The sequence below is a fragment of the Oryctolagus cuniculus genome, chromosome 5 (assembly GCF_964237555.1).
Source record: "Oryctolagus cuniculus chromosome 5, mOryCun1.1, whole genome shotgun sequence".
NCBI lineage: Eukaryota > Metazoa > Chordata > Mammalia > Lagomorpha > Leporidae > Oryctolagus > Oryctolagus cuniculus.
The window spans coordinates 15,320,545-15,348,220 of NC_091436.1; the positions used below are offsets into that span (position 1 = coordinate 15,320,545).

General features: G+C 38.5%; 1 protein-coding gene across 26 annotated transcripts in view; it reads left to right on the forward strand.

Moving 5' to 3' along the window:
• Nucleotides 1-27,676, forward strand: part of SYNE1 (spectrin repeat containing nuclear envelope protein 1) — a 551,595-nt gene that overhangs the window by 117,311 nt on the left and 406,608 nt on the right. For 14 of the 26 annotated variants that reach the window (XM_051855247.2, XM_051855246.2, XM_070073391.1 and 11 more), the window contains 5 exons: nucleotides 11,804-11,899; nucleotides 20,082-20,165; nucleotides 25,098-25,205; nucleotides 25,680-25,772; nucleotides 26,382-26,560. In XM_051855247.2, the coding sequence (XP_051711207.2) occupies nucleotides 11,804-11,899; nucleotides 20,082-20,165; nucleotides 25,098-25,205; nucleotides 25,680-25,772; nucleotides 26,382-26,560 (560 nt within the window). The remainder of the gene's footprint in view (nucleotides 1-11,803; nucleotides 11,900-20,081; nucleotides 20,166-25,097; nucleotides 25,206-25,679; nucleotides 25,773-26,381; nucleotides 26,561-27,676) is intronic. The other 12 variants (XM_070073379.1, XM_070073388.1, XM_070073378.1 and 9 more) reach the window with 3 other exon arrangements.

The window sequence follows — 27,676 nt, forward strand, 5'->3', positions numbered from 1 at the left end:
TGTGTAACTGGTTATATTTAAATATATATATATTAAAAATCTGTTCTACCATGAACAGAGATAGCATGTTTTTTTGCTATTGGGTTTTTAGGTTAAGCTTCCTAATGCATAATAAATTTTCCATGGATAAAAAAAAAAGCACTTTGAATTTTGTGTTTTTTTAAATCTATGCTAATTATAACTTTGAATGATAAAGAAAATGTGGTATATATACATAATAGAATATATATTATGTATATATACATAATAGAAGATTATTCGGAGGTGGAAGGGACGGTAGCCAACCCGGGAAGAACCAGCAGCAAACCCGGGGAGGGCCGAGCAGACGAAAGAACAGCGCAGGGTCCTGTGTCGTTCCTCCACGAAGAGGGGGAGCGACAATTGAAGTCTTCCAGGCAAGGGACGCCGGACAGAGGTGTCGGGATAACCCCAACTTTGTACTGAATGTGGAGGGTGCTGCTTTTATACTATCTAGTAAAAAGAACTTTATTATCCAAGTGTAAAAAGTGAGGTTTTCCTGAGCATATTTCCTCCAGCAGCTGGACTGGAGGGCAGTTACTGCCTGTAGGATATTTATTCAGAATTGAATGGAACCATCAGGGAAGTGGAAAGGATTAGGCTGTCACAGGAAACAGAAGAATGGGAATTCTCATCCCATCTTTGCCAAGGAGAGCTGGAAAATTATCACCAGTAGTGCTGTTATAAAGGGAGAGAGAGAGTAACTGATGCCACATAAACTTTTTAGATGACTTTACCTTGTTTCTAGGGGATGTTGGAAATATTCCATTAGATTTTCCAAATAAACACAAAACCTTTACACATTAAGATAATTTTACTTGGCTACTGTCAGTGGTGAGAGTCATGATTTTATTAATCTGATGCAAGGCTACTTTGACATTTTGAGACATTTCAGTGTGGTTGGCAGTTTGCTAACCTCTTGGGAGGTAACACTCTCTACATCTGCTGGTCAACCTTCCTTCCCTTCCCATTCCTCTCTGTTCCTGTTGTCTCACTTGTTCCCACACAAATGATAGTCATCAGAGAAGGTAAAAACTCGGGACTAATCCTGGGCTGGGAAATTTCCCCGAGCTACTGCAGACTAATTCCTAGTGGAAACTTGGGTAAGTCAAGGGTAGTGGTATGTCTGATTCTAGCAGTGATAGGACACCTCTGTGCAAAGGTTACAAGATGCACTGCATGCACCTTGGGGCCACCCTTTGCCTTCAGACCTCCCTACATGTGGTGCAGAAGGCAGCCTTGAAAAACTTGGCTGTAACTATGCACTATGTTCAGCAACCAGGACCATGCTCAAACGTGTGTATCTAAACTGAAGTACATGGTTTTTAGTGACAAGAGCATTTCCTGTAGGCATTTTCTAGCTCGTTTTATTTGTCTCATTGGGTTTCCAGCAATAACAAATATTAAACCAATATGTCTTTCATATTTTAAAGTAAAATGCTATCACTTTGTTTCATAAAATGTGAGCTAAAGCGTATCTGAGCTTTTTCCCCAAGAGGAAAAAAACATTCAGTGGAACACTAAAAATATGATGATAAATAAAGACCTGGACTGTTCCTGGCATGAGATAGGTGATTTCCCCCTTTTCTTTGCAAAAGAATAAATCCTTGGTGATGAAAGTCTATGTAGCACACATTGGTCATTGTGCACTCTAAGAATCTAAATGATACATAGATATCTATTGGTGAAGTGATAATGCTAGCAACATTTCAATATACATGTAGGTTTCTATTCTACACAGCAGCCAAAATTGATAACCGTATAGCAGTTTGTCAAAAAAGTTAAAAAAAAAAATTACCATATCATCTAACAATTCCATGTCTGAGTATATATCCAACAGAACTGAAAGCAAGGTTTTAGAGATATTGATACACTTATATTTATGTCAACATTATTCACAGTAGCCAGAAGATGGCAGCAACCCAGATGTCCATTGATAAATGGATATACAAAATTTAGTACATGCATACCAAATAGATTGGCTTTAAACAGGGAAAAGGAATTCTGACACATACCCACAACATGTTTGAACCTTGAAGATGTTATGCTAAGAGAAGTAAGCAAGTCACAAAATAACAGGTATTCATATGAGATGCTGAGAATAGTCAAAATCATTGAAAAAGTAGAATAAAGGTTGCCAGTGGCTAAGAGAAAATGGGGAGTCACAATTTAATTAGTACAGAATTTCAGGCTTACAAAATGAAAATAATTCAAGATATTGGTTGCACATGTTGCAGAAATATTTAACATTGTTGAGCCACACACTTGAAATGGTTAAGGTCGTAAATTTTATGTTCTTTTAGCATAGCTAAAATTTTAAAATTTAATAAATACAATAAGGTTCCTCTAAACATGCACTTTCCCACCTTCTAGACTGTCATTTTTGGTTGCTAATATGAATCTCATCATTGAATGGGAATGGAAATGTGCTAAGATGTAAATTGTTCCACTCAAAACTGTTTTCAAAATAATAAACTATCCACATATGCTAGTTGTACGTCATCTTGTTGCAAGTCAATGAAATTAGTTTTAGGTGATCTAACCAAGAAGAAGAAAAATCACTGGAAAGGATTCTGGCTACTACAGAGTACAAAGGAAAAGGAAACTGGACAGGAAAATTAACTCGGCAGGCCTGTATTGCTCAAACCCTGCACAGTACAAACAAAAGTTCATGTTTAGGAACGACCCTTGACTGGCTTCTGAGAGCTTCTGAGTAAGTGTAGTATTCCCCCTGACACCAGTGTTTTGTGTGCTGAGGCCTTAGCTGAATTATACCACTTTGATCAGATTGTTTCAGATTAACAATGTGGTTTTGATTAATACCTTCTCTTGCTGGTGGTGAGGGTGCTTACAAGGGGTGGTTGGTGTCAGCGTAGTTAAGGTCAGTCACGTGTGTACCATGTGACAAACTTGCAGTGAAAACCCTGGGTGCTGAGGTTTGAGCTCCTTTGGTTGGCAACGCCTTGCAGGTGTTAGCACACATCATTGCTGTGAAAACTAAGTGAACCCCCATAAGACTGCACCGAGAAGGGAAGGTCACTCACCTGTGGGAGCTTGTGCATGGTTTCTCCTGGACTTCATTCCCCATGCCTGTTCCTTTTGTTTAATCAACTATAAGGACTATAACCACTTGTCTGGTTTCTAGCAAATCATCAACACCAAGGGTGGTCCTGGACCCTCCACATCCCAATTAACCCAGCCTTAGAAGGACAGAGACAGAGTGGCTCTTGGGGTCTCAGCACCAGGACCCGGTGACATTTGTCCTTAAGTCACAGCCACAGGACAATTTGGCCCCAGCCATCTTTGGATCCAAGCATAGAATGGCACGTGCCCAGCTCAGGTCACCAAGATAGTAAAGGATGCGGTGTCCTGGAAGCATGACCACTGATGGATGTGGAATCTTGGGTTCCTTTATATCTGTTAGTGTGTAATTATAAACAACAGACACCACAGAAATAAAAAGAATCATCAGAAATTACTACAAGGACTTGTATGCCAGCAAACAGGGAAATCTATCAGAAATGGGTAGATTCCTGGACACATGCAACCTACCTAAATTGAACCAGGAAGACATCGAAAACCTAAACAGACCCATAACTGAGACAGAAATTGAAACAGTAATAAAGGCCTTCCCAACAAAGAAAAGCCCAGGACCAGATGGATTCACTGCTGAATTCTACCACACATTGAAAGAAGAACTAACTCCAATTCTTCTCAAACTATTCAGAACAATCGAAAAAGAGGGAGTCCTCCCAAACTCTATGAAGCCAGCATCACCTTAATTCCTAAGCTGGAAAAAGATGCAGTATTGAAAGAGAATTACAGGCCAATATCCCTGATGAACATAGATGCAAAAATCCTCAATAAAATTCTCGCCAATAGAATGCAACAACACATCAGAAAGATCATCCACCCAGACCAAGTGGGATCTATCCCTGGCATGCAGGGATGGTTCAATGTGCGCAAAACAATCAATGTGATACACCACATTAACAGACTGCAGAAGAAAAACCATATGATTATCTCAATAGACGCCAAGAAAGCATTTGATAAAATACAACACCCTTTAATGATGAAAACTCTAAGCAAACTGGGTTTGGAAGGAACATTCCTCAATACAATCAAAGCAATCTATGAAAAACCCACAGCCAACATCCTATTGAATGGGGAAAAGTTGGAAGCATTTCCACTGAGATCTGGGACCAGACAGGGATGTCCACTCTCACCACTGCTATTCAATATAGTTCTGGAAGTTCTAGCCAGAGCTATTAGGCAAGAAAAAGAAATTAAGGGATACAAATTGGGAAGGAAGAAGTCAAACTATCCTTCTTTGCAGATGATATGATTCTTTATTTAGGGGACCCAAAGAACTCTACTAAGAGACTATTGGAACTCATAGAGTTTGGCAAAGTAGCAGGATATAAAATCAATGCACAAAAATCAACAGCCTTTGTATACACAGACAATGCCACGGCTGAGGAAGAACTTCTAAGATCAATCCCATTCACAATAGCCACAAAAACAATAAAATACCTAGGAATAAACTTAACCAAGGACGTTAAGGATCTCTACGATGAAAATTACAAAACCTTAAAGAAATAGAGGAGGATACCAAGAAATGGAAAAATCTTCCATGCTCATGGATTGGAAGAATCAATATCATCAAAATGTCCATTCTCCCAAAAGCAATTTATAGATTCAATGCAATACCAATCAAGATACCAAAGACCTTCTTCTCAGATCTGGAAAGCATGATGCTGAAATTCATATGGAGGCACAGGAGACCTCGAATAGCTAAAGCAATCTTGTACAACAAAAACAAAGCCGGAGGCATCACAATAGCAGATTTCAGGACATACTACAGGGCAGTTGTAATCAAAACAGCATGGTACTGGTACAGAAACAGATGGATAGACCAATGGAACAGAATTGAAACACCAGAAATCAACCCAAACATCTACAGCCAACTCATATTTGATCAAGGATCCAAAACCAATCACTGGAGTCAGGACAGTCTATTCAATAAATGGTGCTGGGAAAATTGGATTTCCACGTGCAGAAGCATGAAGCATGACCCCTACCTTTCACCTTACACAAAAATCCATTCAACATGGATTAAAGATCTAAATCTATGACCTGACACCATCAAATTACTAGAGAGCATTGGAAAAACCCTGTAAGATATAGGTACCGGCAATGACTTCTTGGAAAATAACACCCGGAGGCACAGGCAGTCAAAGCAAAAATTAACAATTGGGAATACATCAAATTAAGAAGTTTCTGTTCTGCAAAAGAAACAGACAGGAAAGTGAAGAGACAACCAACAGAATGGGAAAATATATTTGCAAACTATGCAACTGATAAAGGGTTGATAACCAGAATCTACAAAGAAATCAAGAAACTCCACAAAAACAAAACAAACAACCCACTTAAGAGATGGGCCAAGGACCTCAGTAGACATTTTTCAAAAGAGGAAATCCAAATGGCCAACAGACACATGAAAAAATGTTCAAGATCACTAGCAATCAGGGAAATGCAAATCAAAACCACAATAAGATTTCACCTCACCCTGGTTAGAATGGCTCATGTTCAGAAATGTACCAACAACAGATGCTGGCAAGGATGTGGGGAAAAAGGGACACTAACCCACTGTTGGTGGGGATGCATATTGGTTAAGCCACCATGGAAGTCAGTCTGGAGATTGCTCAGAAACCTGAATATAACCCTACCATACAACCCAGCCATCCCACTCCTTGGAATTTACCCAAAGGAAATGAAATTGGCAAACAAACAAGCTGTCCGCATAGTAATGTTACTGCAGCTCAATTCACAATAGCTAAGACCTGGAACCAACCTAAATGCCCATCAACGGTAGACTGGATAAAGAAATTATGGGACATGTACTCTATAGAATACTAAACAGCAGTCAAAAACAATGAAATCCAGTCATTTGCAACAAGATGGAGGAATTTGGAAAACATCATGCTGAGTGAAATAAGCCAGTCCCAAAGGGGCAAATATCATATGTTCTCCCTGATTGGCGACAACTAACTGAGCACCAAAAAGGAAACCTGTTAAAGTGAAATGAACACTATGAGAAACGGTGACTTGATCAGCCCTTGCCCTGACTGTTGATGTACAATGTAATACTTTATCCATTTTAGTATTTTTTTTGTTCTAGTACCATTGGTTGAACTCTGTAATTAACACACAATTATTCTTAGGTGTTTAAATTTTAACTGAAAAGTGATCCCTGTTAGGAATTTGGAAAACATTATGCTGAGTGAAATAAGCCAATCCCAAAGGGACAAATACCACTTGTTCTCCTTGATAGGTGACAACTAACTGAGCACCAAAAAGGAAACCTGTTAAAGTGAAATGAACACTATGAGAAACAGTGACTTGATCAGCCCTTGCCCTGACTGTTGATTAACAACTTAATATGTTATCCCTCTTAGTATTTTTGTTTGTTTGTTCTACTTAATACTTTTGAATACTGTAATCAATACACAATTCTTAAGTGCTGAAACTTAACTGAAAAGTGATCGCTGCTAAATATAAGAGTGGGAATAAGAGAGGAAAGAGATGTGCAATTCAGGAGTGACATGCTCAAGCTGACTTACCTCAAACGGTAGAGTTAGAAACATACAAGGGGATTCCAATTCAATCCCATCAAGGTGGCATGTACCAATGCCATCTCACTAGTCCCAGTGATCAGTTTCTGTTCACAATTGATCATAATGATAGGACTAAGAACCAAAGGGATCACATAAACAAGAATAGTGTCTGCAAATACTAACTGATAGAATAAAAAAAGGGAGAGAACAATCCAACATGGGAAGTGAGATACACAGCAGACCCATAGAATGGCAGATGTCCTAAACAGCACTCTGGCCTCAGAATCAGCCCTTAAGGCATGCGGATCCGGCTGAAAAGCCCATGAGAGTATTTCAGGCATGGAAAGCCAAGACACTCTGGGGGGAAAAAAAACCTAAATGAAAGATCTCCACGAGTGAGATCCCAGTGGAAATAATGGGTCATTAAAGAAGGAGGTACCTTTCTCTGAAGGGAGGAGAGAACTTCCACTTTGACCATGGCCTTGTCTAAATATGATCAGAGTCGGTGAACTCAGGGGGTTTCCATAGCCTTGGCAGCTCATGACAAGGGCCTAGGGTGATTACTGATGCCATAAACAAGAGTGTCAATTTGTTAAGTCAGCAACAGGAGTCACTGTGCACTTACTCCTCATGTAGGATCTCTGTCCTTTAGTGTGCTGTACATTGAGATTTAATGCTATAATTAGTACTCAAACAGTATTTTTTACTTTATCTTTCTGCGTGGGAGCAAACTGTTGAAATCTTTACTTAATGTATGCTAAACTGATCTTCTGTATATAGAGAATCGAAAATGAATCTTGATGTGAATGGAAGGGGAGAGGGAGTGGATAAGGGGAGGATTTCGGGTGGGAGGAACGTTATGGGGGGGAAGCCATTGTAATCCATAAGGTGTACTTTAGAAATTTATATTCATTAAATAAAAGTTAAAAAATTGCTAAGAAATTATAAACATCATGCTTCTGTTCTAGCTTTTTGGTCTTATATCCACATTTTGAAAAGGCTTTTTAATAACAAATCTGTTGTTTCTAGTACATTAGCAAGTTTTTCAACTAACCAGTCACTTTTTCCTATAGCTATTAAGTACAAATCACACTGACAAGTTTGTGTATTTTTCAGTAAAAGCCAATGTTAATACCTAAATTTTTTACCTCGAGTGTCCTAACAGAGTGGCTCAAACAGTTAAGTGTCTCTGGGATTCAGATTCCGTGTTTCTGAAAAGAGGGTAGTGTCTGAACATGTGGTGATTGTGATTGTTAAGTCAGATGACATGTAATACTACTGAACATATTAAATCTTCAACAGTAATTGATTCATTTTTCCTTCTTATTCTCCTTTCTTCTCCCTTTTATGCCTATTAAACCACGTGCTTAAATTGAGTTTATAAATATCTAAGCCATAGACATGTTTGCTAACTGTTGTAATTTATAGATATAGTCTATGCCAGGATTGTTTTGTCATGTTTCCTTTATGAACAAACATTTTTCATTTCATAATTTTTCAATGTGAGACATCCTTATTTTCATTTGTAGCAAATAGTTATGAGTTTTTTCATCAAATTATTCTTCATATCTTCCCCCTCTATGGAATGCTTTTCAGGGCATAAAATTAACATGTAACATAACAAATATGGACATTGTTTCATGAATAAAAATATAAAAACTATGCCTAGGAAAGCAGAGGGAGATGGTACAAGTGCTTGGGCCATTGCCACCCCCATGGGAGACCCAGATGGAGTTCCTGGACATTGTAGCCATTTAAGAAGTGACCTAGTGGAGGGTTTGTGTCTGTCTGTCTCTCTCTCAAGATGAACTGATACTTGTAGACCAGTAAAGAGAAACAAGTTATTCAAACACACACATACCCCATGCATATGATGCTGGATTGTTTTCCCCAAATACAGGAAATGGTCAGTAAAAATAAATTAAGTCAAAGGTATCTGTCTTTTCTGTATTTCATAAAGTTTAAGGAGAATCCTTTTACCTTCAAGTCCTGAGATGAAGGGAATGAATCTTATTTCGTGTTATCATTGGGACTGGTACAACAAGAATAAAGTGGGAGGAAAAGAAATGGAGAAAAATGCTTAATGAGTCTGTCCCACTTGGGAGCAACCTCCAAAGAGAATAGCCAGGCAATGCCAGCCCACCAGCACTGTGGTATATGCATTTCCAGAGACCAGAAATTCCTTGTAGAGCCTGTCCTTAGGATTTAAGTCTAGGTTGGAGAAAGGTTCTGAAGTGAAGTCCGCTCCTCTGTCATCTCAGTCCCAGCCCTCTCTGCTCCCTCACCCAGCTGGGAGTGCCATCTTGAACTCAGCATGAATACTTTTAATTCCACTGTAGAACACACTAAATATGACTGGAAAGTTGAGGAATATTATTTTCCAAAGCACTGTAGAAAGTTTGTCATAATTGTCCATTAATACAAAAGATAACTATAATCCAGAAAAGTGCTTGAATTCCATCTAATGATTGTGAACAATAGGAACCAAACCACATTGTCCTTATTTTCCATTAAGTCAGGCTCCATGACATTATCATTTCTAATTGTCTTTTGACCTCAAACACTATGACACAAGTCCTACCAAAGCAATCATATTGGTGCTGTAAGCATTGGACTTTGTGACAGGAGAAACATTTTAGTGGAAAGATTTCTATTAAAATATTAATTCAAAAAAATAAGGTGTGGTCACAATAGCAAAGGTCTTTTCTAGGTGATCATTTGTCATATAGAAACACTACCTTATGCAAACTGAAATGGCAAAACATGTCCAATAATTGTTTGGACTAATTTTTGACAAGTGAAGAGATTTTATTGGTTTTACATTGTATTTGGGTTCAGTCAGCCAGCCAGTGACAGATATTTGAGTGCCTGCCCAACATGTGCTCAACAATGTCTAAGAGATGACACTTGGAAAGATTCAAGAGTCATGTGTCTGCAGATAAATGTTGTATTTGTAATTTTGTAAAGAAAAAAGGACCCAGGGTTGAGTTTGGTGAATAGTTGCAGTTTGGAAGCAGGGAGAGTGAGTGTAGGCTATGAATGAGCCTGGCAGGCTGGTCACAGGGGCTGGGGGAAGAACAGATCTACAGGAGGATGGCATCAGCGATGCATAATACCCTGTGCAGGGAGGCTGATGGGCTGTTGCACTGTGGAGCAGCCAACCTCTCCCAAGAACATGGGGAAGCATTGTGCAAGGAGCAGCTTCAGGGGAAAAGGAGAGGAATGCAATATGAGGACAGAAGAGGCAAACAATGTGAGACAGAAGTGAGATCAAGAGAAAATGTTCTTCCAAGTGGTAGATAGCTGTGCACGTCTAAAGACAGAGAAGATAAATGCACGCCTTTGATCACATTTGGTGTCACATTTCTTGGAATCTTATTTCATGGAAATGTCCTACTTTGTATACATAGATTAACAATGTAAAAAACTTCACTTGTACCTGTTCAATGAATATATCATATTTACGAACTTTTCCTCATTGTTTTGCTTTATATAAATTATGGTCTAATATCAATCCCATTTACGATAGCTACAAAAAATCAAATACCTTGGTATAAATTATGGAAATGTAAATGAATACCCTGAATGATAAATAGGCCTCATTTTAATGACTACATACTTTTTCATCATAGAAGATATAATTACTCCATTTATTTTAATCTTATTTATAAGCTTAGAATATAAAGTCACTATTTTTTGCTTTGTAAGTAAGCTGTATGAATGGTAGAATTTAAGTGGGAATGATGAAAGTGAAGACTTATTTTTGAACATGTATTTCACAACATGAGCACCAAATATGCTCAGCTGTTCATTTTATAAAGAGAAAAAACACATTTAAAATTGTACCATTCAGAGACTGTAAATCATGTAGTCAAAAAAGAAATGTAAACGCTCTGTATCACTGGGTGGAAAAGTCACATTTTAACCACACCCTGGATGATTAAGTATCCCTATATAGAACACACTTTCCTTTAAGAATGAAAGTTGAAAAGAATCAAACATTAGTGTTTCAACAAGACTCCATGAAAGTCAGGAAACTACAGAACTCAGATGATAAATGAAAACAGAATTCTTCAAGAATTTGGTGAACACTTCCCCTCTATTGACCAACATTAACATGATTGCTGCTTTACTTTATCACCAGCCATGCAGAAACTACTTCAAGGTTTGGATAAACTCCAGTATATTAAGTATTTTAATAACCTTCATAAAAATATCCTCAGAACATAACCAAGCCTTTGGCTTATTTTCCCAGTAAGTGGCTCCCCCCACCCCCACCCCCACCCCCCACATCAGCTTGTTCTCTTGGACTAATGATCCTTTGGGTTCAAGTCATAATGGGAGGTTTGCTAGATGCCCCAGTCTGGGAAACTGAACACAGCTAGCTAACTAACCCACAGGAAGATGAGATCTGTGACCTTGGCTAGGCCCTGGGCTATTGAGTGCTATGGTGAGAGAATCCAATGGAAGGGTTGTGCTTGGAGAGGCCTCAGTATTGCTAGACTCAGAGGGAAGTTGTGGGATTGGTCCTGATCAGTTGGTCCGAGATATCTACTGCTATCCCTTCGTGTCCTGCCTCAATTTCTCTTTGACCTTTTAGGTTGGTACTGTTCTTCTCCTTTCCTTATCATACCATCTCATCTCTGTGTAAAAAAATCTGTTTCCAGAAAGCAGCTCTTGTATATGTGAAAGCCCAAACATAAAATCTGAGGTTTCTGAATGTTGAGTTTAATCTATACTGGATTTTAAAAATTTTATTTTGACATTCTACAAAAGATCTATAATTTTTATTAATATACAAATAATTGTACAACTTTATGGGATACAGAGTGATAATTTAAGACATTTATACAGCATGTACTAACGTAAATCACAATAACTAGAATCTGTATATCCATACCCTTTCTTTATGTTTGAGGATTGGAGATCTTCTAGTTTTTAAAATATCTAGCAAGTTACTGAGAACTATAGTCTCCCCACTGTGTTGTGTAGCACTGAACATACTCCTCTATTGGTTAGGTTTTCTTCTTAGAGTTATCAACAGGTGACTGGCAGTTATATCTAAAATAATGAGGTATATAGAAATTTCTCCTGCTGATGTCACCATAATGAATAGCAAAAGTGAGAGAGGCCTTTCTTTTATTTTGCATTTACTCCTTTTTTAACAGCGGAAACCTCCCATGGTGGTCAATGATCTTTTTGAAGACATGAAGGATGGTGTTAAGCTGCTTGCTCTGCTGGAGGTCCTGTCTGGGCAGAAATTGGTAAGAATGCTTTTTCTGGAACCGCATGTGTCAAATGGCTCCCATTTGTAATTTGGGGATGTAGAGTTCTGAGCATAAAAGGGTTTTGTCCATAGAAATGAAGGTTCTTTTGTGGAAATGCTAGTCTACTGGTCCCTTTGTGAGCAAGGAATACATTTCCCTTATTGTTCCTGCACACTCTTAGTACAGTCATCATGTGTAGAATGCACTAGCAACATCATACCTAAGAGTAAAGAACTTCATCAGTAATCTAGTGTGCTTAACTGTTGAATCAGGATGGAATGGAGGAAGATTAGTTGCAAATTAACATCTCCCTCACTTTTAAGTGCCTGTTTCCCATTTGGAATGAATTGTTGGTTGATAACTGTGTATTTATATAGCTGTGTGTTGAAAATTAAACATAAATTCAAGGTGGCATTTTCTTATTCCAGTGGACTTCCTCCACTATCACTCATTTATAACAAGAACAACATGTTCAGGATTAGCTGTTTTTATGTGCTGTGAAACCAGCACATAACCAACAACATTGTTGGTAAGCTATAAAGTATATTTTACTACATTTTCAAATAATTAAATATAGTTTCTTGCTCATTTTTTTCAATTCAGAGTAGGAAAGTGGTAAGCAGTTTATAAACATGACTTACAAATAATGTTTACTGTAATTGGAAATAGGAGTTCAGGAAATGCTTGGAATGTTGTATAATACACTAAACACAAAGTCCCAAATTAGTAATTTTTTATCTGTTGTACCTTGCAAGAACTACACAGTACTCATGCATGACTAAAGTTTTCAGACTTTTTACCTGACCATAAACTTCCAGCTTATTTTGTGCAAAGAGTTTCAAAATAGCTTCTATAAATAACCATTTGCTGGAAAATACAAATTGAAAATAATTTATGTAAATCATTTATCTAATTGGGTTCATATCACAGCAGGTGCTTTTGGTTCCCCATGTCCCATCTCTACTACCTTCTGATGTCAACCATGTTGGCAGGAGTTGGGTTATCAACTCGGGAATTTTGTCAAAGCCACAAGTTGCATGCGGCAGCCATGAAGGATAGGGAACTTGATGGTCTTGAAAGACTCTCGGCTAGGGTAGATGGGAGTCCATGAAAATATGAGTGCATTTTTAGGAAGACCGGTTCTGAGGCATATTTTTACACAGGTCGCATGTATTCCTCCGAGATTCAGACCTGAGTTCCATTGCCCAAATCAAGAATCACCAACAGGACACCATTTATTGGCTTTTTGTTCTCCCCCATACCTACTCTCCACACATCCTCACTGCTGCTACCCTGAGCACCTCAACAATGTATTATGTGTACCAAGGTCCTGTCTCGACTTCTGCTTTGGGGAAAATAAAACAAGACAAATATGAATAGCTAACTTGTATGTATGGGTCACATTCATGAGCTAAATAAACATTAGGATGTGGCCATCATTAGACTGAAATACACACTCCATTAGTTGTCTGATAGAACTGGCCACTCTGTTTTATCATCCTGAATTAAGGATCCTACATAATGGGCACTCAAGAACATGCGTTCTTCTTCAGGTCAATATAATTCCATTGTTGTCCTTGGCCAACAATATACAGAAATCCTGGTGGACATTTAACAACCAAGCTAAATTATTCCATAAAATGTATATATTTTTTACATACCAGTTCTGGTTCTGTTTAAGTGCTATCCTCATTCAGATAGAGTTATGAGAACTTAAAATTGAAAAAAATTCAGAAAGAATCTCAGCATTATCATCTAACAGATATGGAAACTGAAAGAAAGGTGGTTTAGAAAGGCATAGAAAGGTGGTTTCCAGATTAACCTCTTTTATTTATTTATATTGAATCCTGAAAGATTCTGAATTCTATAAAAGAAAATTATTCTGAAATTATAAGTATGTTTTGGTGATGGTTAACTTACATTTTGTACCTGTGAGCACTATGGTTCAGGACCACATTAATACAAGGAGCATAACTTTAAAGAAAGCATTGTCCTAGGCATTTTTTGTAGAGCTTTTCAAAGGGAAAATATGGGCAGAACTGTTTCTTCAGAATCATTAACCCTTGGAAATCCTATAAATATGTGATGGATAGAGCTTTATTAAGGTCACTACAAATGTTGCAGTTCACATAACTAAGAACTTTGGCTCAGATAATTATTATCCAGGAATTGTGACCAGATAATTTAGCACTCCCCTTACTGCCAGCATCTCAGGGTGAGGATGGACTCTCCATATCCTAGAACTCTCTAATAACCTATTGTCTGTGATATAAGGTCTTACCAATAGATGGGAGTTTGGTCTCGTTCTCACTCTCTCCCTCATCTCTATTTTTATTGTTATCTCTGTCATTCTTTCAAGTAAGTACGGAAAAATTATTTTTGGATTTTTCTACATCCCTTGAATATTTTTTATGAAGTGTCTACGATTTAAAAAATTGGGAATAAGAGAGGGAATAGATGTGCAATTCGGGACATGCTCAAGCTGACTTACCTCAAATGGTAGAGTTAGAAACATACCAGGGAATTCGAATTCAATCCCATCGAGGTGGCATGTACTAATGCCATCTCACTAGTCCCAGTGATCAATTTCTGTTCACAATTGATCGTAATGATAGGACTAAGAACCAAAGGGAGCACATAAACAAGAATAGTGTCTGCAAATACTAGCTGATAGAATAAAAAAGGGAGAGAATGATCCAACATGGGAAGTGAGATACACAGCAGACCCATAGAATGGCAAATGTCCTAACAGCACTCTGGCCTCATAATCAGCCCTTAAGGCATGCGGATCCAGCTGAAATGCCCATGAGAGTATTTCAGGCATGGAAAGCCAAGACACTCTTGGGGGGGGGGGGGGGACCTACATGAAAGATCTCCACGAGTGAGATCCCAGTGGAAACAATGGGTCATCAAAGAAGGAGGTACCTTTCTCTGAAGGGAGGAGAGAACTTCCACTTTGACCATGGCCTTGTCTAAATATGATCAGAGTCGGTGAACTCAGGGGGCTTCCATAGCCTTGGCAGCTCATGACAAGAGCCTAGGGTGATTACTGAGGCCATAAACAAGAGTGTCAATTTAAGTCAACAACAGGAGTCACTGTGCACTTACTCCTCATGTAGGATCTTTGTCCTTAGTGCGCTGTACATTGAGATTTAATGCTATAACTAGAACTCAAACAGTATTTTTCACTTTATGTTTCTGTGTGTGAGCAAACTGTTGAAATCTTTACTTAATGTATGCTAAACTGATCTTCTGTATATAAAGAGAAACGAAAAATGAATCTTGATGTGAATGGAAGGGGAGAGGGAGTGGATAAGGGGAGGGTTGCAGGGGGGAAGCCATTGTAATCCATATTCTGTACTTTGGAAATTTATATTCATTAAATAAGAGTTAAAAAAATAAAAAAATAAAAAAAACATTGTTTATCTTGGGTCTGGCACCGTGGCTCACTTGGTTAATCTTCTGCCTGTGGTGCTGGCATCCCATATGGGCGCCAGGTTCTAGTCCCGGTTGCTCCTCTTCCAGTCCAGCTCTCTGCTGTGGCCCGGGAGGGCACTGGAGGATGGCCCAAGTGACTGGGCCCCTGCACCCATGAGGGAGACCAGGAAGAAGTACCTGGCTCCTGGCTTTGGATCGGCGCAGCACTGGCCGTAGCAGCCATTTGGGGAGTGAACCAATGGAAGGAAGACCTTTCTCTGTCAGTCTCTCTCACTGTCTATAACTCTACCTGTCAAATAAAAAAAAATTATATATCTCTAATTACATGCAAACATAGGAACACTAAATTTAGTTTTTCACTTAAGGTTTTTTTTTTTTTTTTTTTTTTTTTTTTTTTTTAAAGAATGTGAGGGAGACAGACATGGTGCTTAAGATGTTTCTTTAAATGTCATTATCCTGTCCTGGATTGCCTTGGTTCAATTCCCAGCTGTGCTCCTGATTCTAGCTTCTTGCTGAAGCACACCCTGGGAGCCAGCAGGTAATGGCACAAGTGCTTAGCTCCCTACTACCCACATGGGAGACCCTGATGGAGCTCCAGGCTCCTGGCTTCTGCATGGCCAAGTCCTGGCTGTTGTTAGGATTTGGGGAATGAGCCAGCAGAGAGATCTTACTCTTCTTCTTTCTCTGTCACTGCCTTTCCTATAGAAATTAATTTTTAAAAAACTAAAAAATGTATGGAGTTACCATGAAAAAGATAGAAACAATATGATTAGAAAGTAAGGATTATAAAAAAAAAAACCCTCTCTTATTTTTTAATCTTGCGTATAGTATCTTTTAAAAGACTGGAGAAGCTTAATGACATACCCAAGAGTGAACAATAGTCAAACTTAAGAAATCAAGTATCAGATTTCTGCATGCTCATTTGGTGACTTTTAGCCATTAATCACATATTTAGTTTAAAACTCAATTCGGCACTGGGTTTTGACATTTTCTATAAATCATCCAGCTAACATTTTTAGGGTTATTGTTATGGAGAGGAACTACCTTTTACCCTCTGAGAAAAACAGAGCACAAGTGAGTAAGATATGTTCAGTGCCCTTAAAGAGCTTATAGTTTAGTAAGGAGGGATGATTGTATTAGGATAGGAAAATGTGTATTAAAATAGGATGAAACAATATAATAGATGTTTGTGTCTTCCTCACATAGCCAGGATACTTCTGAATGAATGAGAAAAGCAGAAAGGATATTATTTACCCTACACAATATCAGATTTTACAATGAAGGTTTATCAATTTAGACAGTTGGTATTGTTACAAAAATAGGCATATTGACAAATATAGCAGAGTCCAGAAAGACATGAATGGAACCTGAATATGTTGGAGGTGAATGTCAGATCTTGAGGAAATGAGGAACTAGTCAATAAATTAAACAGGAGTAAAATTTATCCTAATATAAATAGATGAAATTTGATCATTGTGCTATAAAAAATAAAAGCTATACATATTAAGAGCATAACGGCCGAAACTCTTTAAATTCTTAGTATGGGTGAACATTTTTTGAAAAAAACTAATATGACACAAAAAATATTGCTGTATTTAAATTAAAATTATAGTTTTAGTGATCTATGATTACTATAAAACTTGCTATATATGGGTGAAATGGTCATTTTCCATTCAATTATTATTTATGGCCATTATCTATACCCCCACTAAACTGGGGTATTTTTGCATTTTACTGGTTCAATTTATTAAGTATTAAGCCTTTTTACTGTAATGTAATTTTAGAATACATTTTACTCAAACTAAAAAAAGAGAAAAAATTGAAGTGAGGAAGATAGGAAGGAAATATCATTATGTTCTTAGAATTGTATCTACAAATCACATTGAATCTGGAAAAAACTAATTTTTTAAAATTAAGACTATTTTAAAAATAAAACACCTTTGAATTGACAAGTTACAAACTTGTTGAAGATACTCAAAATTCATTTTGTGAAAGGATGAAAAGAAGACTTTACCAAGAATATATAAAACACATCTTCAAAACAGTACGTCTATATATAGCTCATAGGAAAACCTGGGCAAGAGTATGGCATTTTACAAAGGAAACACACATTGCTAATAAACAGAGGAAGAGATGTGCACATCATTGCTGATTGGGGAAATGCAAATGAATAACACAGTGAAAAAGGGTGCACACATTTTATATGCATTCAGTTGAAGGGGAAAAGATTCTTAAGTATCTGTCATTCAACTGTCATAGAGCACATGCTTAAAAAGGATTATTTTTGCAATGCTGGTAATAGAGAAAAGTACTACAACCATTTCAGGGAAGATTGGCATTACTTTGCAAGTTCAAAAGTCTCATTCCCGCTAACTCAGCAGTTCTTTCCTATTCATATACCTAAGAGAAACTATACGTACACAAAAGATAAGAAGTACAAGACTGACCCATCAGCATAGGTTACAATAGCAATAATCTGGAAATAATCCATGTGATCTTACAAGGAAAGCATGTAAATGGCACACTAGATAGCTTTCAAAATGAACAAAATTTAGCAAAAAATTCAATAATATAAATGAATCTTAAAAATGTGCTACCTGGAAAAGTAATCTCAAGATATTGATACAGTGATATTCTTTATATAGTATTAAAATGGAAGTGACTATTCTGTTAAAGAATACAAATAAATTAAAGGAATATATACATATGTATATGTATATATATATATATAAAGGGAATTGTTGAATTGAACGCAGTGGGATGGTTGTCATGAGAGTAGGAATGTAGGAGTATGGAATAAATTATGGTGTCAAGGGATATGACTTTCATTCTTAATTAGGTCCTAGCTGAATTCTAGCTGGCAGTTCATGGGTGCTTTTTGTATTATAAATGATATATAAGTGATTCATGTGCACAAGGTATAACAGTGGTCCCAGTAAAGAATAAACAAAAATTTTAAAACATATCCTGTATTTAAGTATTTGCTTTAAAATCTGATCCTCAAACTTACTACCTAGCACACTATTTTTTTTTTTCCAAAGAGTTATTTATTGAAAGAGTTACACAGAGAGAGGAGGAGAGGCAGAGAGAGAGGACTTTGATCTGCTGGTTCACTCCCCCATTGGCTGCAAATGCTGGAGCTGTGCCGAAGCCAGGAGGGTCCTACAGGTCTCCCACACTGGTGCAGGGGCCCAAGGACTTGAGCTATTTTCCACCACTTTCCCAGCCCATAGCAGACAGTTGGATCAGAAGAGGAGCAGCTGGTGGCCAGGGAGTGCAGTGGAGGATGGCCCAAGTGCTTGGGCCCTGCACCCCATGGGAGACCAGGATAAGTACCCGGCTCCTGCCATCGAATCAGCGGGGTGCGCCGGCCGCGGCAGCGGCGGCCATTGCAGGGTGAACCAACGGCAAAGGAAGACCTTTCTCTCTGTCTCTCTCTCTCACTGTCCACTCTGCCTGTCAAAAAATAAAAAAGAGGAGCAGCTGGTTTCAAACCAACACCCACATGGGATGCTGGCACTGCAGACAGAGGCTTTAACCACTACACCACAGCACCAGCCCCAACCTAGCACATTATTAACAGGATTTGGTTTTTGCTTGAATGAGAGATTATTTAGAGTTTTCATGTAAAGTATGCTAATATCTACTTATTGGAAATTGTTTTGGTTCTTCAAGTTAACAATGTAGCATGGGGACAGTGCATAAAAAATTTTGGTAGCTTAAACTGTGGGGAGCAACCCGGACTAGACTAAGTTACTGGAATTAAGACTTATTCTATGCATCTGCTCTCCCACAATATGGCGCTGGGAGAGGAGAAAACAGCTTCTACGCAGCTGCCTCTTGCCAACTTGAGTGATGACCTCCAGGAGCAGGATCAGCTCCTGATTGGAGGAGAGCAGCGTACTCGGCGTGTGGGTAGCAGAGTTGGGATTGGCGGAGGAGGACTATAAAGGAGGAGAGAGACAACATGCACCAGGAACATCTAGGGGGAACATCTATCTGAAGGAACACCTGTGCAGCCCCCGAGAGAGCCGGCCGGCAGTGTGCTGCTCCCCCGCGGAAGTGGGGAATGTGGCAGGGGGAACCGCCCTTCCATGGAGGTGGAAGGGACGGCAGCCAACTCGGGAAGAACCAGCAGCAAACCCGGAGAGGGCCGAGCAGACCAAAGAACAGCGCAGGGTCCTGTGTCGTTCCTCCACGAAGAGGGGGAGCGACATAAACACAGATTACTTAGGATATGTATGTATCAGAACACACTGTTTTGTGGAAAATATTTTCATTCTCACAACTATATTTTATCCTTAGCTCTTCTGTTCCATGTGTTTTGGTCATTCAAATCAAGAATGCTACTAGTACTGTCAGTATCTTTGCATGTTCATATGGCTGAAAAAAGATAGTAAGTGGCCAATTTCCTTACTGGTAAGATTGACAATCTCAGTAGATTGTTAATTTCTCAAGCACAGGAGTTTGGGAAATCTCCATTCTTAGGCATACAGAAACCTAAGAGGCAAATGCATTAACAGGACAGCTGAAAATGAATGTTTTGATTAAATAAATTAGTACATCTTCAAGAGTGCTAAGAAGACAACATTCCCTCATGTATTTGCTGACCTTTATAGAAACCAAGTAATTTTTATTGCTCTTGAATATTCTGTCAGCACATTTTAACCCATACGAATAGATTTTATAACTATTTTAATGTGTTCATTTTGATTTATTCCTTTTCTTTAACTTTTTATAGCCTTGTGAACAAGGACGCCGGATGAAACGAATCCATGCTGTGGCTAACATCGGCACAGCACTCAGGTTCCTTGAGGGAAGAAAGGTAAGAGAGAAATAAAACACCAGAACACTTAAGGAAGGCATGGACACACTGACTGGCTGTGGGGTAAAACACCATGTAATCTATGCAGCACAGACATACAATATTACTATGAGATAATTTAGATTTACAGAAAATTTGCAAAAGATATTCCATGCCTCCTCTTCACCCAACTTCCACTAATGTTAAGAACATGTATAACCACAGTACAATTACCAAAATAGAGATTGAAATGGTTATGATGCTATTAACTAAAGCAGCAACATTGATCAAATCTCATCAATTTTCTTCCTGCTGTTTTGTTTCTGTTCCAACCCAGTATTACATGTTGCCTTTGTCTCTTTAGTCTACAGTATTCTTTCATTGTCTCCTATGACCTGACAATTTTTATAACTGCTAGTGAGTTATTTTGCAGAACGTCCTCAATTTGAGTTTATATAATATACTGTCATGATTCAATTGAAGCTGTAGACTATTGGCAATGAAGTGAAGTTGCATTCTTTCCAGTGTTTCACTCAGTGGATACAGGATTCTGGCAAGTCTTATTGCTGATAATGTTAACTTAGATCACTTGCTAAGGTGGTGTCCTAGTCCATTTCTGTTGCTGTAACAAAATACTTGGGACTGGGTAGTTGATAAAGAATAAATAATAGAAGCTTCTTTGGCTTATGGTTCTGGAGAATGGAAAGACCAAGAGAACAGCTTCTGGCCAGCGCTGCAGCTCAATAGGCTAATCCTCCACCTGCGGCGCCGGCACCCTGGGTTCTAGTCACGGTTGGGGCGCCGGATTCTGTCCCGGTTGCCCCTCTTCCAGGCCAGCTCTCTGCTGTGGCCTGGGAGTGCAGTAGAGGATGGCCCAAGTACTTGGGTCCTGCACCCGCATGGGAGACCAGGAGAAACACCTGGCTCCTGGCTTCGAATCAGCACCATGTGCCAGCCACAGCGCGCTGGCCGCGGTGGCCATTGGAGGGTGAACCAACGGCAAAGGAAGACCTTTCTCTCTGTCTCTCTCTCTCTCACTGTCCACTCTGCCTGTCAAAAAAAAAAATTAAAAAAAAAAAAAAAAAACAGCTTCTGTCACTTGGTGAGGAATTCCCTGCTGCAGAATGTGACCGAGGGCAAGACAGAGCAAGCATGTGTCAGCTCAGGTCTGTCCTCTCTTCTCTTAAAGCCACCAGTTCTATCACAGGACCACATCCTGCTTACCTTGTGCAATCCTCATCACCTCCTAAAGATCACATAACCAATCATGAACATAGGAATTTGAGGATTAAGACTACAACATACGGAATTAGGGACATAGTTCAGTACAGTAGATGGTGTCCACTATGTGTTTTGTGGTAAAGTTACCTTTTCCCCTTCATGTTGAGAAGCAATCCAAGGAGATTATTAACACTTGCTAATTTTCTGATTCATTTGCAAACTTCTGTTCACTTGTGTTGGTATCAATTGTTTACAGAAATTATTTCTGTGATGTTTACATGATGGTAATTTTGTATTTCCCTTCTTCTCACTACATTTATTAATTGAATTATTCCGTAAGAAAAATAGTCTTGTCTTCCCCATTTATTTGTTCAATTTTTTATCTCAGTGTAAACTCATCATATTTATTCAATAGTTATACTCCGTTACTCTCCTTATTGTTGTTACTTTGTTACTTGTATTGTTCCAGCTTTGAGCATTAAGAGCTCCTGATAGCACCATCTGATGTCCCCCTGCCAATTTTCAATCACATCCTTTTTTCTGAAATGACAGAGATTCCAGGATTATGATCTATCCTTTCTACCCCAACCCTGAGATCAAGCACTTCTCTAAGGAGGCCTTGTTCCTTTCATTGGTGGGTGGTATCAGAAACCACGGTCTAGATATCTGCTTATTGCTCCTGGGTATCAATGTTCCTAGGCCACCTTGGCAGACAGATCGAGAAAGCATACATTCTCACTGCCTGTGTGTACACACACATCTGTTCCTCTCCTTCCTCTGTCTGTGTGTATGTGCCCACTATCATTTCAAGCTGATTCCCCTGATTACAGCCTAATCCAACCCCGCAATGTTCATTCTAGTCTTAAATGCTTGCTTTCTGCTTTCTCTGAAAATGAACAACCTGATTCTCATCTATAATATATTCACATAGCCTTTAATTCTGATATACACATAAAGTAGTTTCAGAATTTCTAACCACTACCCCTTTGAGAAACATTTACTACTTGAAAAATAATATTTGTGTACAACATTTTTGTCTTTAGTGGTTCAGTATCCCACCAAGAGACTAATTTCCAAATGTATTTAGATTACTTATATTCTTCCCCATCCCCTTCCGTGAGATTGTTTTACTCATTTGTAGTATAGTCATATTCATTTGTTACTGCTTCTACTCCATTTTGTCCTCCCACACATATACTTACGTATCTTGGTTGATTTAATTGCTTGGTTGACTGATGCATCCCTGTGGCTCTAAGAGTATGTTATGTTTAGAGAAGCATAACCTTCCACCTCATCTCTGCTACTGTGGCTTTATTCTCTGCCTTTAGCTCCATTTGCCCCCTGCAGGTAACCAGACTCTAGTTTCTGAACTCCTCTCTGTATTTCCTTTCGCAAATGAGGCGTGTTTTCATATTCTCCCTACTTCTGTTCATGAAGGTGAGCACACTATAAAGGATTTTGACTTTTCCATTTAGCATTACATCCTGGAAATCTACCCATGTCAGTTTATAGAGATTACCTTATTCTCTTCACAACTGTGTAGTATTCCATTATCTGAATATGCCATAGCTTATTCAGCCTCTCTTTGAATGACACTTAGATTGATTCTAATATTTTTCAAACACAGTGACGCAATTTATAACTAGTAGCATAAGTAGTTTCACATTATTAGAAATATATCTTCTAAGTATATTACAAATCACAAGTGTGATTTCTAGGTAAAAAAAAAAAAAAAAAAAGCAAGTGTGTCGCTCCCCGTCTTCGTGGAGGAACGACACAGGACCCTGCGCTGTTCTTTTGTCTGCTCGGCCCTCCCCGGGTTTGCTGCTGGTTCTTCCCGGGTTGGCTACCGACCCTTCCACCTCCATGGAAGGGCGGTTCCCCCTAGCCACTTTCCCCACTTCTGCGGGGGAGCGGCACACTGCCGGCCGGCTCTCTCGGGGGCTGCACAGGTGTTCCTTCAGATAGATGTTCCTGGTGCATGTTGTCTCTCTCCTCCTTTATAGTCCTCTTCCACCAATCCCAACTCTGCTACCCACACGCCGAGTATGCTGCTCTCCTCCAATCAGGAGCAGGTCCTACAGTTTATTGGTTGAACTGGAGGCAGCTGTGTAGAAGCTGTTTCTCCCTTCTCAGCGCCATATTGTGGGAGAGCAGATGCATAGAATAAGTCTTAATTCCAGTAACTTAGTCTAGTCCGGGTTGCTCCCCACACAAGTGTACATGTAATTTTGTGAAGTTTTGCATACTTTCCTCCAAAAGTGCTGAAGCAACCCTCTGAGGTTGAGCCTTTCTAAGTGTGGGAGTTGAGAAATCTGTGCTTAGTGATATCAAAATCAGCTTTATAAATAGAATAACACAAAGTTCTGGAAAGCAGAACAATTCAATTATTTCCTTCTCAATTCATGTTCACTAAATTAATTCATTTACTCCACAAATGTACTTTCACCAAACAGGAACTGTGGATGATACGAAATTAAAGAAATCTTGGGACCTACCCCTCAACATTTACATTTTGATAGGTTGACAATGCTATGAATCAGTGTAAAATTCAGTCAGTTGTGCAAACTTCATATCCAAGAGAGATTCCAGGTGTTTATGTAGTGTAGAAAAGCGGTCCTCATTCCCAATGTGTTGTGAAAAGATCACGGTCATCTTACTCTTGTTGGATGCCTGCTTCTTGCTCAACCTGTATTAGTTTTTCATAGAAAACTGCGTGAAGCTTTGGAGGAACAATAAATGTAGTTTTTCAGGTCATTAATTTTCCCATTTCAGTTGTATAACAATAAGGCCGTATTTCATTCTGACGTGTATTTATTCTCTAGAATCTAAAAATTCATCTTATTAATTAATAATCTTAGAGAAAAGTTTAATGCCTTATCCTATAAAATGTGTTTACACGGAGTTGTTTTCACAGAAGACTGCCTTTCACAAGGTCTGCTTTCACGGAATGTCAAGTAATAAAAAAATGAGAAGACTCAGATTTTAAATATTGTACTTAGTGAGAAAGTAATGCATTTGAGTCTTGGATAAATATCTTTAAACCATCACGAGTTCCTGAACCTTTCTTATTAGTAACATACCTCATGAAATCTCGGTTTAAACTTGTTTTAAAATTTTTATTTGTGAGGCAAAAACATTATTATTATTATTTTTCTATCCACCGATTCTCCCAAATTACCATAATCACCAGGACAGGGCTAATTAGGGCTGAAGCAAGAAACTAGGAACTAAATCCAGGTTTCCCATGAGGGTAGCAGACATCCAAATATTTGCACTTTCTCCTAGGGTACATATTAGGAAGAAGCTGTAGTCAAGAACCAGAAGCAGGACTCAAATCCAGGCATTCTGATATGGGAAGTGGATACTTCAACTAGCATCTTTATCATCAGTCTAAACTTAGCTGTTGTGCTAGAAGTCTGAAGAGTGCTGTGTTATTTTTCTTTTCTTGTTCAGGGATTATGCGAAGAGTGATGAGCAATTGTTGACTGAATACTATGGAGAATGATTTAGCGTAAACTTACTATATATATTTTTCTGGGAGAGAAGAAGTTTCTTTTAATATTTAGGGCAAAAACAAAATGAGTAATTGGGGACAATTGGTAACAAATTGACATCTATCCTGAATGCCTGATAGTTATCTTCCCCCCAAAGTAGGAAATGAATGCTAATATCTCTCCATTTTACTATTTCTTAGCTTTCCTTTTTCTTTTTTTCAAATTTACTACTTAGGTATTTATTTCTTTTGAACAAATGATGCTGACTTTGAAAGGTGGTTTATGTATGAATATCATCTTCTCCCTTTGTTTTTCATGTCAGTCCATGTACAGAGGATCACCGGTTAGTACAAATTTTAGAATTCTTAACTCCTGATTTTTGTAGGTAAAAGAGAATCTAAGTTTCATGCTATTTGGTAACAAACTTCAAAGTAAGTGCATCTTCTTAAAATACTCATCATGGTTCCTTTTATTTCCCAGTCGACCTCTAAATATAAAGAATATGCTTTTTGTTTGTTTATCATTTTTGTTGGCAATTTCCTGCATGATATATTTTTCAACATTAAACAAAAGTTTTTAAAATCCATTTTATAGTTTTTTTTGGTTTTTGTTTGTTTTGTGCACCTAACAATGCACCTGGAATTTTCACTGAAACCACATGCTTATTTGTTTTTACGACTCACCCTACTGACCTGTGTGGACCACTACATAGGCATGCCCAAATATTAGTGACATCTAATAAAGTCCTGATTATTACAAAATTAAATGGCTTATAATGTTCTAGTATACTACTAGTACATTTTTTCTTTTTAAATAGATTAAATTAGTCAACATTAACTCCACGGATATAGCTGATGGCAGGCCCTCAATAGTTCTCGGATTGATGTGGACCATCATTCTCTATTTCCAGGTATTGTGCTATGCTTCCTTCTTTACCTACAATAATGTTATGAAGGGAGACAGCAGTAGACATTTCAATAGTGCCTTCATTTGTTGTATCTTTGAGGTTAATCCTCAGCAGAAATGTGAACTTCACACATTGTTTCTTAATAGCAGAGGAATTTTCTTTCCTCTTCTCCTTTGCAAAGATGTTGTACATGGAGCCTCTCCCAGAGAACTCCAGTGCATTCCGGTCTGAAAAATGAAGATTAAGTTTATCTGCAGAAGGAGCTCAAAGAAATTTTCATTTTTCTCTGTGATGGAGCATTTCTAAGCTCCTGTTAGACAAGAAGGGGGGAATTGTCATTCCATCCCAAATAACTGTTGACCATTGTGTTTTGTTAATGCATTACTGTATTCACTGAGCATATATTGATGTGCATAAAACAGAGTGCAGTGGTAGCTCCAAAGAGGAATAAGATATTACCCAATTCCTGTAAGGTCTTACATTTTGTCGAGGGTGTTAAGGACATTAAGATGAACCACATTTAGTTAGAAAAGTAAAATATATGTGGAGAAAGATAGTTCTTATGTGAAGAAAGAGAGTTCTTATGTTTTTGCTGGTAATTAACACACACAGATTGAAGAGTTGACCAGCAACCTGCCGCAGCTGCAGTCTCTGTCTGGCAGTGCATCTTCCGTGGACAGCATTGTCAGCTCTGAAACCGCCAGCCCTCCAAGTAAGCGCAAGGTAGCTACCAAGATCCACGGAAATGCCAAGAAGACGTTACTAAAGTGGGTTCAGTGTGCAGCTGGCAAGTAAGTACTAAGAGTTTGTTTAAATTGAAACCCGTGGAGTGGGTGTTAGGCTTTGTGGTTGATGCCCATGACCTGTAGCTGACTCTGGCTCAAGTACTTGTATTCCTGCCACCAAAATGGAAAACTTGGATTGAGTTCCTGGCTGTTAACTTCAGCCCAGCCCAGTCCTGGCACTTGTAGGCATTTGTGGAGTAAACCAGCAGATGAGAGAGAGAGAGAGAGAGAGATCTCTTTCAAAAGAATAAATAATTTTTAAAGCCCTTAAATAATTTATCAATTGATTACATTATCTTCCAATGATAGTAATGTTTGAAGAGATACTTGAATGGATGTCTTTATTTTAACTCTTGTTTCTCTTCCCTTGAATTAAAATGAAAACAATTACTGGTAGTAGTCTAGAAATATACTGAAATAATATTAGTTTCCTCTTCATTTGTGAGATTAGGCCTGGTTAATTAGATGAATTAATTCTACACTTTGGCTAATAGCATGAGAAGTAATTCTATTCAGGCCTTTGGATAGAATTTCTGCTCCTATTGAATAATCTTTACACAAATAAGTTAGAGATATAAATTATATCATCTCTTTATAAGACTACTGAGCGCTTTTTACTAATACTAAAAAGTCTATATATTGGAAAAAAATGTTCTTGTGTCCTGAAACTTTCTAGCGATTGATCTCATTTTTTGTCTAGAAGGTATATTCTTTTGCCAACTCTTTATTTTTTAAGGTTTATTTATTGGAAAATCAGAGTGACAGAGAGGAAGAGACACTAAAAGAGATTCTCCATCCTATGGTTCACTCCCCAAATGGCTGTAACAGCCAGAGCTGGGCCAGACCAAAGGGAAGAGCCAGGAACTCCATCCAGGTCTCCAAAATGGATGTCAGGAGTCCAACTACTTGGGCCATACTCTGAAGCATTCCCAGGTGCACTAACAGAGGGCTGGATCAGAAGTGGACCATCTGGGAGTCCAGCAGGTGCTCTGATATGGGATGCCAGCATTCTAGGCAGTGGCTTAACCTGCTGTGCCACAACACTGGCCCCAATTCTACCTCTATAGTCTGAGAATTTGCTTCTGGTTTTCCTTTTGCTTGTCACAACAAATACACATGTAG